Genomic DNA, 13152 nt, shown 5'->3' with positions numbered 1-13152 from the left:
GGTTTGGACAATGAATATGCTTTGATCTAGTTCATTCCAAAGTAGCTCTGGCAGTATATTTAGGGTCATTGACTTGCTGTAGGGTGAGCCTACTCCCTATTCTCACGTTTTTGCAGCCTCTAATAGGTTTTCCTCCAGCAATGCCCTGGATTTAGCTCCATATTCCTATTAACTCCCTATCCCTATTAAAGAAAAGCATCTCCATGCTGCCACCATCATGTTTCACAGTGAGGATGGTGTTTTCAGAGTGATGTGCAGTGTTATTTTTTCCGCCACACATAGCATTTTGCATTTAGCTCAAAAAGTTCTATTTTAGTTTCATCTGTCCAGAGTACCTTCTTCCACATGTTGCCTGTGTCCCCGATATGTCTTTTTTTGCAAACTGCAAACAGGACTTCTTATAGCTTGCTTTCAAAATAGCATATGACTGGCAATTCGTCTATAAAAGCCTGATTTGTGCAGTACCCTACTAATAATTGTCCTGTGCTTATTCTCTCACCTGAGCTGTGGATATCTGCAGCTCCTCCAGAGTAACCATGGAACTTTAGGCTGCTTCTCTCATTAGTGATCTCCATTATTTGAAATGTCAGTTTAGGTGGATGACTATGTCTTGGTAGGTTTGCAGTTGTGCCATACTTTTTTCATTTTTGGATTATGGATTGAATAGCGCTCTGTGAGATATTCTGAGCTTGGGCTATTTTTATATGACCTAACCCTGCTTTATTTTCTCCATAACTATATCTCTGACCTGTCTGGAGTGTTCACTAGTATTCATGGAGTGGTTTGATCCTAAATGTTCTCAAATAAACCTCTGAGGCCTACACAAAACAGCTGTAGTTATGCTGAGAATAAATCACACACAGGTGGACTCAATTTACTAATTAGGTGACTTCTGGAGGCAATTGGTCACATAGGATTTTATTTAGGGGTATCAGACTACAGGGGGCTGAATACAAATGCACGTCACAATTTAAAAGAAAAAAAATCTATCTACTGGCTAACAAGGTACAAAGATATATTTTGCCTGCATCACAATTTATATTTTTAAGATATGCAAAAAAAAGTATCATTTTTTTACATTTCACAAATACTTGATACTCAGTGTTGGTATGTGTTAGTGCTTATGGGGCATGAATACTTTTTCAAGGCACTATATATTGGACCATAATACAGTAGTGTGACTAAGGTCGGAGAAAAATAATGAAATCTGTAGCTGGGATTAGAAACATATTTGAATATATTAAATTGGTCCTCATTGGAAGGAAGTAGTTTGCAGGATGATGTGTTTTTTCATCATAGAAACAATATGATCAGCTTTAAAATCAATATTAAGCAGTGTTCATGTCTATGGGGCTAGTCATTAAAATGAACCTATTAATATCTCCCAAGTAATATATTGTGTTTGTTACACATCATTGCAGCATATAAACATGTTTGTTGTAAATGCTGAACTACAAATTACTTAAAATGCTGTAAAATTACTTTTTTATTGAATATATGACTTAGTAATGTTTTCTAAATAAATATAGCTCACGGGACAAATACGATTACTTATTAAAGGGAACCTGTCAGGTGGAATATGCACCCAGAACCGTACCTGTGACCGTGGTGAACACTGAGCTGAATGTCCCGGCACTTCTGATCATGCGCACTAGATCTGTCTGAAACGCGTACACCCGGTTTCATACTGCTCATGACCGGAAGTGCCCGTCATTCAGAAGAACACAAGTATACGCATCACCGCTGCTGATGCTGAATTGAATAGCATGTTATTACACGCCTGTGGGCATGGTAACATGCTAAGAGGACAGCTAGTCGGGGTATATAATGCTCTTGGGACTAGTCCCCTCACTCATTAGCATAAGATAAAAGATCTTTAGAAATACTTTTTCTAAAGATCTCTTTATCTATGCTAGTGTATACAGGGACAGTTAGGCAGGGATTAGCAATATGCACCCAGAACTGCTCATGGCTCTGGGTGCATATTGCACCTGACAGGTTCCCTTTAATTTAGTCATGTTTTAACCACTTCATTACAATGAAAAATAATATCAATTAATAAGCCATTTTTTGCCTACCAGGTAAATATATTTTATTATATGCATTTGTCATATTTTCTCTCTGTACTACATTATAAAATAAATAACCTGCGATGACAATGAAAAATTAAGATTTTCATAACTCAAATATTTTAGAATATGGTTGATATTATACGATAATAAATAGGACTAAATTGGACAAAATGACAATATAGCCGTCAATTTTGTAGGGCATGAAAATCAGGAAACATGAAAATTTACTTTATAGACATCAGGAAGTTCTTGTAGAAGCGGAATCTGTGCGTTCTGAGTGTAGTCAAGATTGAAAAGATGTATGGGATTGTGTGTGGGTTTGTGTGTTTATCTGTGTTTGTGGGTTTCTCAAGATTCATTTGTCTCCACTTACATCCAATGGTTAGAAATATTTAACACTGTACAAGTAATGTATCTTTTAGGTAAAAGGTATTTTCATGTGAGGGACCTTTAAAATATATATAGAAAATCCAATTAATAAGTAGATTAACTGATTTAATTGTGCAGCCAGTAATAGGAATTACATACAATACATTCATGTTATAACAATTGTACAAGTCTAGCTGCAAATGACTAGAAAACCCAAAAATATTTAAAATAGGTAGAGTTGGAGAATACAATGATTCATTTAGTAGTAAATTTACTGTTTTTATTAGCAGACTTGCTCTTTTACGTCTACAGGCGCTTCTATTTCTGTGATATTGTGTATTGCTGCTCACAAAGGGCCTCTTGACTTCCTGTCCTTGTCATGGATATGTTTATTGATTTGAGGTGTGATCCTTATTGGTTTACTTTTATTAGTTATGCAAATATGGAGATTATCCTCTAGGTCTGCTAGAAAATGGTGCAGATAAGTATTATTGTCCATATATGCCGCTATCCATTAAACCCACAAAGATTACTCACACACAGGCTTTTGTTTTTTTCCCCAAGAGGCTTTAAAAATGGAATCTAATATTTCCATCATCACTCCACTATAATATGCGCTTCCAGGAGTCTTCTTTTAGACATTCATTGTCTACGTCATTACACTTCCATCATCAGATACTTGACGGCTGGTACTGTATATAGACTTGCTGATCACTTAAGATGGAACATCTTGAGTCTTCGGGAATCCATTTTCCACTGAATACGTTTGCATTTGAAAAAAAAAATCATATTCCAATGCAGTGCCGATCATTTAAACAAGAATGGTGTGTGAATGATGTGCGACCAGCTTTACTTATTCCAAAATGAACTTCACACCACATTCCTTCACAACAAGGAACTCGTCTTACAACATCAATGTGGAACCAAGGACCTCTATATAAATAAGCAACTGCATATATAATGATTGCTTTGGTATAATGTATTTGAACAGAGCTAGATTGTAATAATTACTAATATTTACAAAAAAAATTCCAAAACATTTTAGCTTTGACAAATACAAAAACTACCCATGCTTCTGTGCACAAGTACACGTCTCCCTTAGTTCCATATTTTTTTTGTTTAGAAATTAAAATAAATTACGCAGCGCAAAAAAATAGTTAACTGATCTAAAGCTTTAAGGTAATGCACAAATGCCATTACATAAATCTTATTTTCCAAACATTAGACAAAATTGCATTGGATACAAAAATTTATTAACACAAGCTTTGCACACTTTAAATAACATTAATCAATTGTTTAGTTCTAGATAATGGTTTAATAGTATTCACTTTTATATTAATAATCTGTTGCACATAAAATATAGACTTACATCTATGCAGATCGTTGGAGAACAGATCCACTTAATTTAGTAAGGCTGTTGGCTTTGCTGTAAATTGTACAAAGGATGCTAAATAGATGACGCAATAACTACTACAACCAACTTGAAAAGCAACTGAAACCCTACATCATCTGTACAGCTAACACATATAGAATCCTACCCACTACAAACAAACACGTAGATGAGACTAAAATACAAGCCGATGTGTTGCAGCATTGTAGGGCCACTAAAAAGCCATCTGTGACTCGTGGCAATTTAAAAGGCGAGGAAAGGCACAAAAGCTGCAAACTGCATCCTGTGTCACACTGCCTGAGGAAAAACGCAAAATGACGGTAAGATTGATGTCATGAAGACCAAACTCCTAAGTGCAGCCACTGCTTGCAATAGGATCAGCTGACGGGTGGCCAAGGAAGGAACTCTACTCAAGCTCCTTGGATCCATCACCACTTTTTGATCAGACTGGAAGGAAGAAAAAGCTGGAAGGTTTGGTACACTTTCTCTAGCAGCATTCTTGCTCTTGACTTAGACATTGGTGACTCAGATGAAGTTTTTCTCTTTAGATAAGATTAGGTGAAAAGGAAAAAATAAAGTATTTACATTTCCTAGACATCTCCTTAGACATAGGCATGGTCATGAGACTGACATACGGCAAGAGAGACCTCAGTTTCCTTGCGTTTCATTGTTTTTTTTCGTTTTTTTTCTTTTTACAATAGATCATAAATACTTTTTGAATGCTACACATTATATTATGACAAACGTTGTTTTATGAAAGTACTTTTACTAAGCAATAAGCCATAATGTAGAAAAATACATTTTTACCTTTTAAAGACTCAAAAAACAAAGAACAAAACTTTAGTAGTAGTGCATAATTATTTAGTAGTAGCTACAACAGGGGATTCCTAACTTTACAATAAGAGCTTGCATAAACATGACATGAGGTTTTTACAATTAGGAGAAAATAATGACTTGCTGAACGACAGTACTAAAATGATGAAGGGTGAGGAAGAAGGAGTAATGTCCTGCAAGAAGACAGCAAAATAAGTACCTAAACTCAAAGCTGAAGAAAATATTTTTGGTAGATAGACATGAAGAGAAGCATGGACAGCACTGGAGAGAAACACAATGTACTTTGTATCACGTTCCAATACCAAGCTGCCCATTGTCAGTTGGGTAATGGACCTTCTGAAGAACTTGGATTACTTTTTAGTAGATAGGTCCACAACCATGAACTTCATTTAGGGCAGTATTTAACGCAATGTGCTGTACTTTTTTCCAGCTTTCATATTGTCTCTTGACCAGCAGAGATATGCTGCCAGGACAATATTACTATGTGCTTGGTCCAATTAGAAAGTTTAATAGGTGACTTTGAACTGCACCCAAAGTGGGGTGCATTGAACTAGCTAATAATTTAATAGAGCTGTTGGGTCATGAAACTATTTCTAACAAACAAATACATATAAAAGTGGAATTAAAGACAGCACAGCATTTGGAAAATCTAACTAGAGGTACAATGCTCCTAAGGGGATTAAAGGAGCTGGTGGTGGCACTCACCATGGGCAGAATCGTCTAGAACAATTCACCAAAATCATTAGCAACAAAATCCCTTGCACTAGGTCATCAATGTCTATGTCCATCAGCAAAAGGTTATAATTAAGGTCTTCAACCCTGTTGCGGATAAAAATACTATCCATTTAATTTCAAGTTACAAAAATAGGAGCAAAATATTTTAAACAATGATTGTCTATTTTTTCTATTTCTCTTTATATAAAAACATAAACAGCTCGTGCGAATTCTAAGATTTGTGCACACATTGTACTTGTTCTTTGTCACTTATATATATTTATATATAACATATAGAACTTATTAATTGGTCCACAAAGTAGATCTGTGCGTTCTCTAGTGCTTTGTACAAAAGAAAAACAATATTATTATCAAAATATTCATTTAATGGCTTTACTTAATACATAAATACATGTTTGTAGATAACACAGGAGCGATGATTGTTCAGTCAGTTTGGTGATGATTTTTTTTTTTTTTTTTTCGTTTTGTTGGGCTGTATACACAGGTTGGCTGGTTGCTCATTGCTACAAGTATGCTACTCGTCGTCCTTTATTTTTTATTCTTTGTTTATACCTTTTCCCCAGGACTGCTGCCAAGTATTTCTTGACAGCCATTTGTTTTCGATAGCGGCTGTAGCTGTCAGTGAAGATGCCATCTGAGTGCCGTTTTGATAGTGGTTCCGAGTCGTCTTCCAGGCTGCTACTCAATGCACTGCAATGGCAAAAAGCAAGAGTTGCAGTCTACAGTAGCATCTCTACATGCACCTTGCTCTGCTCTCAAGCTGGGCCTGTGGCTAGGATACTTGGCTCAAAATACTGAGCATGCTGCACCATACAATAGAACATACAATTTGCTCAATTGCACCGTCTAGTTATCTCATAGGTAGGGCAGGCCCCATTAAAGGGATAAGAAGTTAGTTAACCATATCACTTGTGGTTTAGTTAAAATTTACCAACTTTAAATTTGGCATACACTCTCATTGTGTTCTAAGTCTCATTGTATAGATACAGGATCCAGGTCCCCTGTTCTCTCTGCTATAGCCTTATTTATGATCGCCATCCTGTTGGAGTCAATAGGCGCCATAAATCAATGAACACATGTGGTAAATGGGTACACAGTATGCAGCAGAGAAACAGGAGAACCTGCCTGCCAGGAAAAACAATGGGATGCCCAATATTATTAGCATGCTTGGCATATTTTTAGTTTAAAGAAAGATCTTTTTTTGTTTCAATAACATCAGTGAGTGAAACATTTTAATTTGGCAGGGAAGGAACAATATTCTGATTAAGAATTGTTTAATGATCCAGTTTTATTAACTGACACTAGTAAGGCCCCCACCTCAATCTACCCATCATCACATATCTTAAATAAGACTTCATTGATCATTTTACAGTCACATTTAGTGTATAAAGAAACAGTCATCTCATTACATCTTATCTCAATATTTTTTCTGATTTTCAGTTTAAGCGCACAATTGCAAGTAGATAAATTTCACTACATTTTATCATCATAATAAGGTGCAACATGTTAATTCACAATCCATCTGTCCAATATTTCTGTCAAACTCCCCAAAATTAATGCCTACAATACCACCATCAACAGATACATAGCAGGAATGCCATTCTCTAATCCCCAGAAATGAATTGCATATGGTAGCTTTATAGTCCCAAGGGGAATATGACAAATCGATTTCTTATTCTCATATCTGTCAAACACTTTGAGCTATCAGCTGCTATCTTGCAGTTATATCATTCATTATTGTGAAGTGAGGAGAGGTTTATCTTGTAATTAGCTACATGTATCATGATTTTCTCCGGATTTATCTTTGGCCTCCAAATGACACATTTGTCAAAGAAAATGTCTCGCCTCAAAACAAAAGGAACATAAATTATAATAAGATATTCTGTTTCATCGCTCCTAAAATGTGATTTCTGACAGATGGATAATGTTTGATAATGTGTTTATCCAAATAGTAAGCAACATGTCTATATATATATATATATATATATATATATATATATATATATATATATATATATATATATAATATGTGCGTTTATGTGCTTAGCAGGGCTTTAATACTCAAATCTTAATAGAAAAAACAGGAAAAATATCTTAATGTCAAGCCCAATTATAGCTGTATAAATCCTGAGCAAAGGGTGCAAACATCTGGCACACTGTTTACCCAGGCTCCATTAGGCAACCCTACGCCTTGATCCTCATGTTGGACAACTCCCAAAGGCCTCTGTCTCATTACCAATCACTACGGGACTGTCCTCCCTTTTGCTACCATAATTGCCTCTGGGGCTTGCTGTCATCAACATGAAATGAGTTGTGTTCTTTTTGTGAAATATATGGTAGGATATCGATGTACTGATTGGGACAAGACCAAAGGTGGCTTCATAATGTCCCTTAAATTGCCATTTTTACCTTTTGTCTGTGTTGTAATGGTCACCTAGTCATCCAGTAAAAGCCTAGAGCTTGGATAATCTGATGACAATTACCAGACTAAGGAATATTTTAGGGGGAATTAACAATTGGTAATACTATGTGTTACATTTCACAATCTGCGCATGCCCTATGTAAATATAGCATTGATCTTAATTTTATCATCCATTATTGTGTAATCTAATGATATCAGTCCCACTTGAGCCTCTAAACTGGTTTCTCAACTGGTAATTTCAAGGAGAATGTAACAAAATCAACAAATATAACAGCTCTCACACTGGAAGTCACAGGTTTTACTAACTAAAAGGAATTCACCTACCACGGCATTAACGTCTGATAATTTAAGATGACAGTTTTGGAGACAATATATTCATCACATGAATTATTCATTATGAAGATGCAATGAGTTCCCTAGAGCATTAATAAAATGTAACCCAACCCAGAAATCTATATTGCGTGAGGGCGCACAACTGCTCCATTCTTCAAAGGAAAAATTAGTGACATATTGGACAATAAAAGAAGAGACTCAACCACAAAAATGTAAATGCAAAATCCAGGTGAAATAAACAACACAGCTTAATATAGCTTTACTGCTACAGTGAAGCTGTGAAATCCTTCTAAATAGGGATGATAAAAATAAATATCATGGCATTTCAAATCCATAAACTAGACGGGTCTACTGTCTGATGTTTTGCGCTACATTGTCCATATGCTTCAGTACATAAGGCGGATCTGTTCTTCATAAATATTGATTACAGCTTGAATTTGGATTGATTTTTTTGTTTTACTGTTTTGGACGTGTACAAAAACTACGTTTTAAGAGCACAACCTTACCCTAAGCGATTGGCCATCAGAGTATGCAGGTATTTCCTCGCAGACAATTGCCCCAGTAAATTCCTATAGGCTTTGTTTAATAGATCATCAGCATGTCTGACAACAGCAAAGAAAAAAAAAATAAAAAAAAGGAAAATGATTCCTGGAAATCTGACATCAACATGTGTTGTTTTCAAGCAAGAAGCATTTCTGAATGGAAAGTGTGTATGTGCGCACAGCGAGGGCTGGGTGCAGCTGACCCATTACAGCTTCCTGATTATGCCTAGACTCGATTGTCACAGGGTCATGTTTTACACTACTCCACATGTTATGCCTCTTATGTCCTTTCCTCCCACATCCACTTTATATATATATATATATACATATATATGTATATATAAAGCTTTTTTTGTTTTCCCAGGATGCTGCTTAATTGCAAGATGCCACCTGATTAGCACTGAATGTTATTAATTTACATAAATTTCCATTTTCCCTTTACATGTGCACCTCCTGTTAAATAATTTGGATGCATTGCAGTAGTCGCAATACGGTCTGACATGAAACAGAAGCAGGGTTATTGTGTTTGCAGATTTTATTTCGTTATTTGTGACTATGCAACACATCATTTTAACTAGATTTTATCTCATTTAGGGAAAAAGTCTGAATTCACCTCTTTTCCGGTGGATAATAAAAGGAATACATATCGTCTAAGACAGAGGAAGGGTTTCCAATACCAATCGGATCGTTATCAAAAGCAAAGTCTGGAAGAGTGTTACCATCCTCATCATACACTTCATCTTCAAGCCTAATGAGCAGAGAGAAAGAAAGGAGAATGAATTGTAAGCCTCTTAATTAATCAAAAAATGCATAATGACTTGATCAGTGCCTTTCGGTGCAATGTAATCCCTGGCAAAGGTTCATTTCTAGTGTCTACATTACTGGTCTTTTCTCTGAATATTGTTCGGTGATGAGATGCCAGACGCTGATGGAAAAAGACCCCCGAGACCCTATCAATCTGTAGGTGGGCGTGAGAGAAATAACAAGAGCAGCCCATCTGTGAGCTGACCTGAGGTTGGGGCTGGGCCAGAGCTGGCTGCCAAATCCTACAATCATTAGTACAGGGAGCCGAGAGTAGAGAGAGGAGGTGGAGGGGAGGAAGGGGAAGATTAGAAAGGGTTGGGGAGGGGGGGGATGAGGGAAACAACTTTCCTTTATTGGCAGAACAGCATCATCAAACACACTATCAGCTTCCAAACATTAAACTAGAGCACTAAGCATTGGCCACAAAGCACTGAAAAAATTCGGCAGTAGCATTACCCATATCCCTTCTACAGAAGGAGGAGTATATTTGGAAAGACTGGGTCCTGACTTTGTCGGGGTTTTGTTTCTTTTCATGCCAAGTTCCTCCTTAAGATTTTTTTTTCACTTTGTATCTGCTGGGATGTAGGTCACCGTAAGCTATTTTTGTCAGTTTGCTCTGCCAGCGTTATTAATAATAGATGCTTCCAAAGTGTTTTATTCTTGCTAAATCTGGATCACAGTTTAGCTGTGTCAGATTCTCTGTACCACAGGCAAATGATCCTGGGTATTATATAGATTAACATCGCCAAGCAGAAAGCACACCCAAACAGTTTACGCTGACCACCGTCACCGAACACACAACAAGCATAAACAGCCTCTGGCATTTCGTCTGTTCTGGGACTCAAACTCCCATCGTCTTATGCATTGAATGACAGGAGTTGTATTCCAGCAACAGCTGACACAAGATAAACTATTTAGCTATGAAGAAGGGTTAAGGAAGGAAAGCAAATTAAAAAGATAAATCAGAAAATCCATAAATCAATGTGTACTTTTTAGTTAATTTTGCATTATAGTTATTAATTTGTGACCCCTTTTTACTTGTAAGTGTTTGTTTTTCATTTCGAGAAAGCAGTGATCCTTCTGAGGGGGGGTAAGCAATCCTCTGAGCACACAATGAATTATTTATAAATCTAATATGTGATTGTGTAAGAAATTCGGAAGATAATTAATGTGGTGCCCGACAAAAGGCAATAAAAATATGGATTATTTGGACAATAGAAGAAATGTATATAATTGTAAATTGCAAAAAAAAAATCCTGGTGTAAGAAGAGATTTATTACCTTAAGTGGCATCCTTTCTGTAAATGACTAGATATAACGAGGTATTAATTATATTTCATTTGAAAATGTATTTATTTTTTCTTTTTAATATGCCTTGTATGTGCTAAGGTTGAGAAATAGCAGATACCTGAAATATTAAAGACTGGCCAGTCTCATGTCTAGCCTTAATGTTTTTTGATCTAAGAAATTCCGAGATGAAATCTCTTAAATTTGTCCCTTGTGCCTCGGCTTTTACCGGGATGTTTAGGGCACCATGTGTCAATGGATTAAAACCTTCGTCTATGTGCATTAATGCGTATGGTCTTTATTATTCTTATATTCCCAGTACAAAACATGCAAACAATAGCTATCTCCTATGGAAATTACATCAACGCAGATTCCTGGATAATAAATTGTTTTTAATGAAAAACCTTCATTTTTTTCCCTTAAGGATTGTGAAATTTGATTACTAGGATTGTACAATAGAAGCCAAGCACCTGTTCCATTGTACAAAGGGTGACTCTCAGCCAGCAGGCAGAGGCACGAAGCACAGGGGGCTTCCCCGGCTGTCAGGTTTTGTCATTTAAAGACATACTATCACTGATCTTAAACAAGATTCTCCTATACTATCTGAGGGATTGCAAGACTACATGTTGGAAAGCTTTTTATTTTTCATCAGTAAATCCATAAGCAAAATGGAAAATAGGAATGAGAAATACCAAGGATGTGCGCAAGAGAGACTCATTGTTTGGAGGGGGAATGATAATCCTTCTAAGCATTAAATATTATAGTCCTTTGGATGAGACAGGGTCTTTGTGCATCTCGCTGCTAATATTCTAGCCTACTCCTCTTCTCTAGTTTTCTTTGTAGTAATTCAAGGGAAGCTACACCTAGTGAATAATAAGAGATGTTTTGCTTCCACAGCCCCATACTGACTTGAAATATGATTTCTTTGGAAAGATTGACATAACAACAGGTTTTGATGACAATAATTAGTCTAATACTTACCTAAGTGCCGGATACTTGAGCGCAGTAGGTGAGGAGTGGACAGTGCAGCGCATTACTCCATAGACCAGCAGCCAGGCGAGCAGGGCTTTCCTGTACATTGTCATTCTGCGGGTGAGAGAAGTGAAGGGAACACTTTCAACAGGCACTTCTCATTAGCCAAGATCAATGTGCGATTTGACCTCAATTAGATCAATGCATATGCAAATGGGACAGGCAAAATATTTACCAATGTGAAATACATGCAATCTTTTCCGATCTTCTATGAAAAATAAAGTAGACACATCTGCCAATTCTATACTAACGGTTCATATATGGAAACATGCAAGGTTCTTACCATATAAAAAGAAACTCCACTGTGTCACAGAAACAGAGATGGCAGGTCCCAAGTTAAAGCCAAGTGTCTTGCAAGTTTCCGCTCTTTCTTAGAATGTGGACTGCATTGCCTTGTGTGACAGGTTCGGATTACACAGTAACTGGCTGGCTGCTGCTATTTTGACTAAAAGTTTGATGGAAGCCACAATTCCAAGGGAAAAAAAATAAAGGTGGATTCCGACTGAGATGAGAAAAAGAGAAGGGGAATAACAAAATAAAGAATAAAATATAACCTCCCTAGCTGAAAAAGAAAATGAAAAAAACAAGTTGTAGCTGCTGGGAAGTAAATAAGAATGAGATATAAAAAAGCAGTGAGCCAGGGAGGCAGGGAGAGCCTGGTGCAGCCTGTTATGAGTCTTGGGCTGAGATGCTGACAATGAGATCAGATCTTCTCTAAGATACTTCTCCTGAGGCGTTTCTCTAGCTGCTTTCTTCTCCTTCTTGTGCTGCAATTCAAGTTGACCAGCCCTCCGTTCTTGTATGTATATACATATATTTATATATATACACACACATGCAGAATAGTTACTGCAAATGCCACTTTAGGAAGAGGTTGCGTTGTAAATGTTTGTCTGCATATTACCTTTAAATACCAGCTATTGTTTGTGATTCTGTGGCGCTCGGATTTTTATCCATGGATCAAACAGCTTCCCTTTTTTTCAGAGTGTAAGTCACGTAATGATCCAGTATCAGAAAAGACGTCATCAGGCCAATTCCTCCAGGAACATGATAACAATTCTCATCTTTCCTCACAGATGATCCGATCACAGTCATAAGTTTTCTTATAAATATTCTGACATACACATTCCCTTTAGTTTAACTACACATCAATATTTTTTTTTCCTCTTTTGGCAATATGTTCCCATAAATTATCTCTGACAGCACAGGTGACAAGCAGAAGTATCTAGTGCTCATTCTAAATTATAGAAAAAGAAAGAGTTTAATCTGGAAAAGCCTCAGATGAGCACCTAACATATATGAAACATATAAAAATATCATATTGAAGCCCAGG

The 13152-nt window shown here is 36.6% G+C and overlaps 1 protein-coding gene across 3 annotated transcripts; it reads right to left on the bottom strand.

The window, feature by feature from the left end:
* Nucleotides 1-902: 902 nt before the first annotated feature.
* ADCYAP1 (adenylate cyclase activating polypeptide 1) lies at nucleotides 903-12820 on the bottom strand. Of its 3 annotated transcripts, XM_075314481.1 has the most exons (5): nucleotides 12103-12820; nucleotides 11769-11873; nucleotides 9311-9445; nucleotides 8662-8757; nucleotides 903-6090 (listed from the first exon to the last, which is right to left on the bottom strand). In XM_075314481.1, the coding sequence occupies exons 2-5, from the start codon at nucleotides 11870-11872 to the stop codon at nucleotides 5904-5906; spliced, it is 522 nt and encodes a 173-aa protein (XP_075170596.1). In that variant the 5' UTR covers nucleotide 11873; nucleotides 12103-12820; the 3' UTR covers nucleotides 903-5903. The 3 variants fall into 3 exon arrangements, with proteins under 3 accessions (XP_075170596.1, XP_075170598.1, XP_075170597.1); XM_075314483.1 differs by lacking the exon at nucleotides 8662-8757; XM_075314482.1 differs by lacking the exons at nucleotides 11769-11873; nucleotides 12103-12820 and adding an exon at nucleotides 9527-9625.
* Between the last annotated feature and the right edge of the window lie 332 nt (nucleotides 12821-13152).

Source organism: Anomaloglossus baeobatrachus, chromosome 6 (genome assembly GCF_048569485.1).
Source record: "Anomaloglossus baeobatrachus isolate aAnoBae1 chromosome 6, aAnoBae1.hap1, whole genome shotgun sequence".
Taxonomy (NCBI): Eukaryota; Metazoa; Chordata; class Amphibia; order Anura; family Aromobatidae; genus Anomaloglossus; species Anomaloglossus baeobatrachus.
Note: the sequence above shows the minus strand (reverse complement) of the source record. Positions and strands in the feature narration are given on the sequence as shown.

Bases quoted from the DNA above. Each gene is read 5' to 3' on its own strand.
- ADCYAP1 (XM_075314481.1), bottom strand. From the start codon at position 11,872: ATGACAATGTACAGGAAAGCCCTGCTCGCCTGGCTGCTGGTCTATGGA. The intron at 9,446-11,768 runs GTAAGTATTAGA...TCTGCTCATTAG, and splicing joins CTCAAGTATCCGGCACTTAG to GCTTGAAGATGAAGTGTATG. The intron at 6,091-8,661 runs GTAAGGTTGTGC...TTGCCATTGCAG, and splicing joins CTGATGGCCAATCGCTTAGG to TGCATTGAGTAGCAGCCTGG.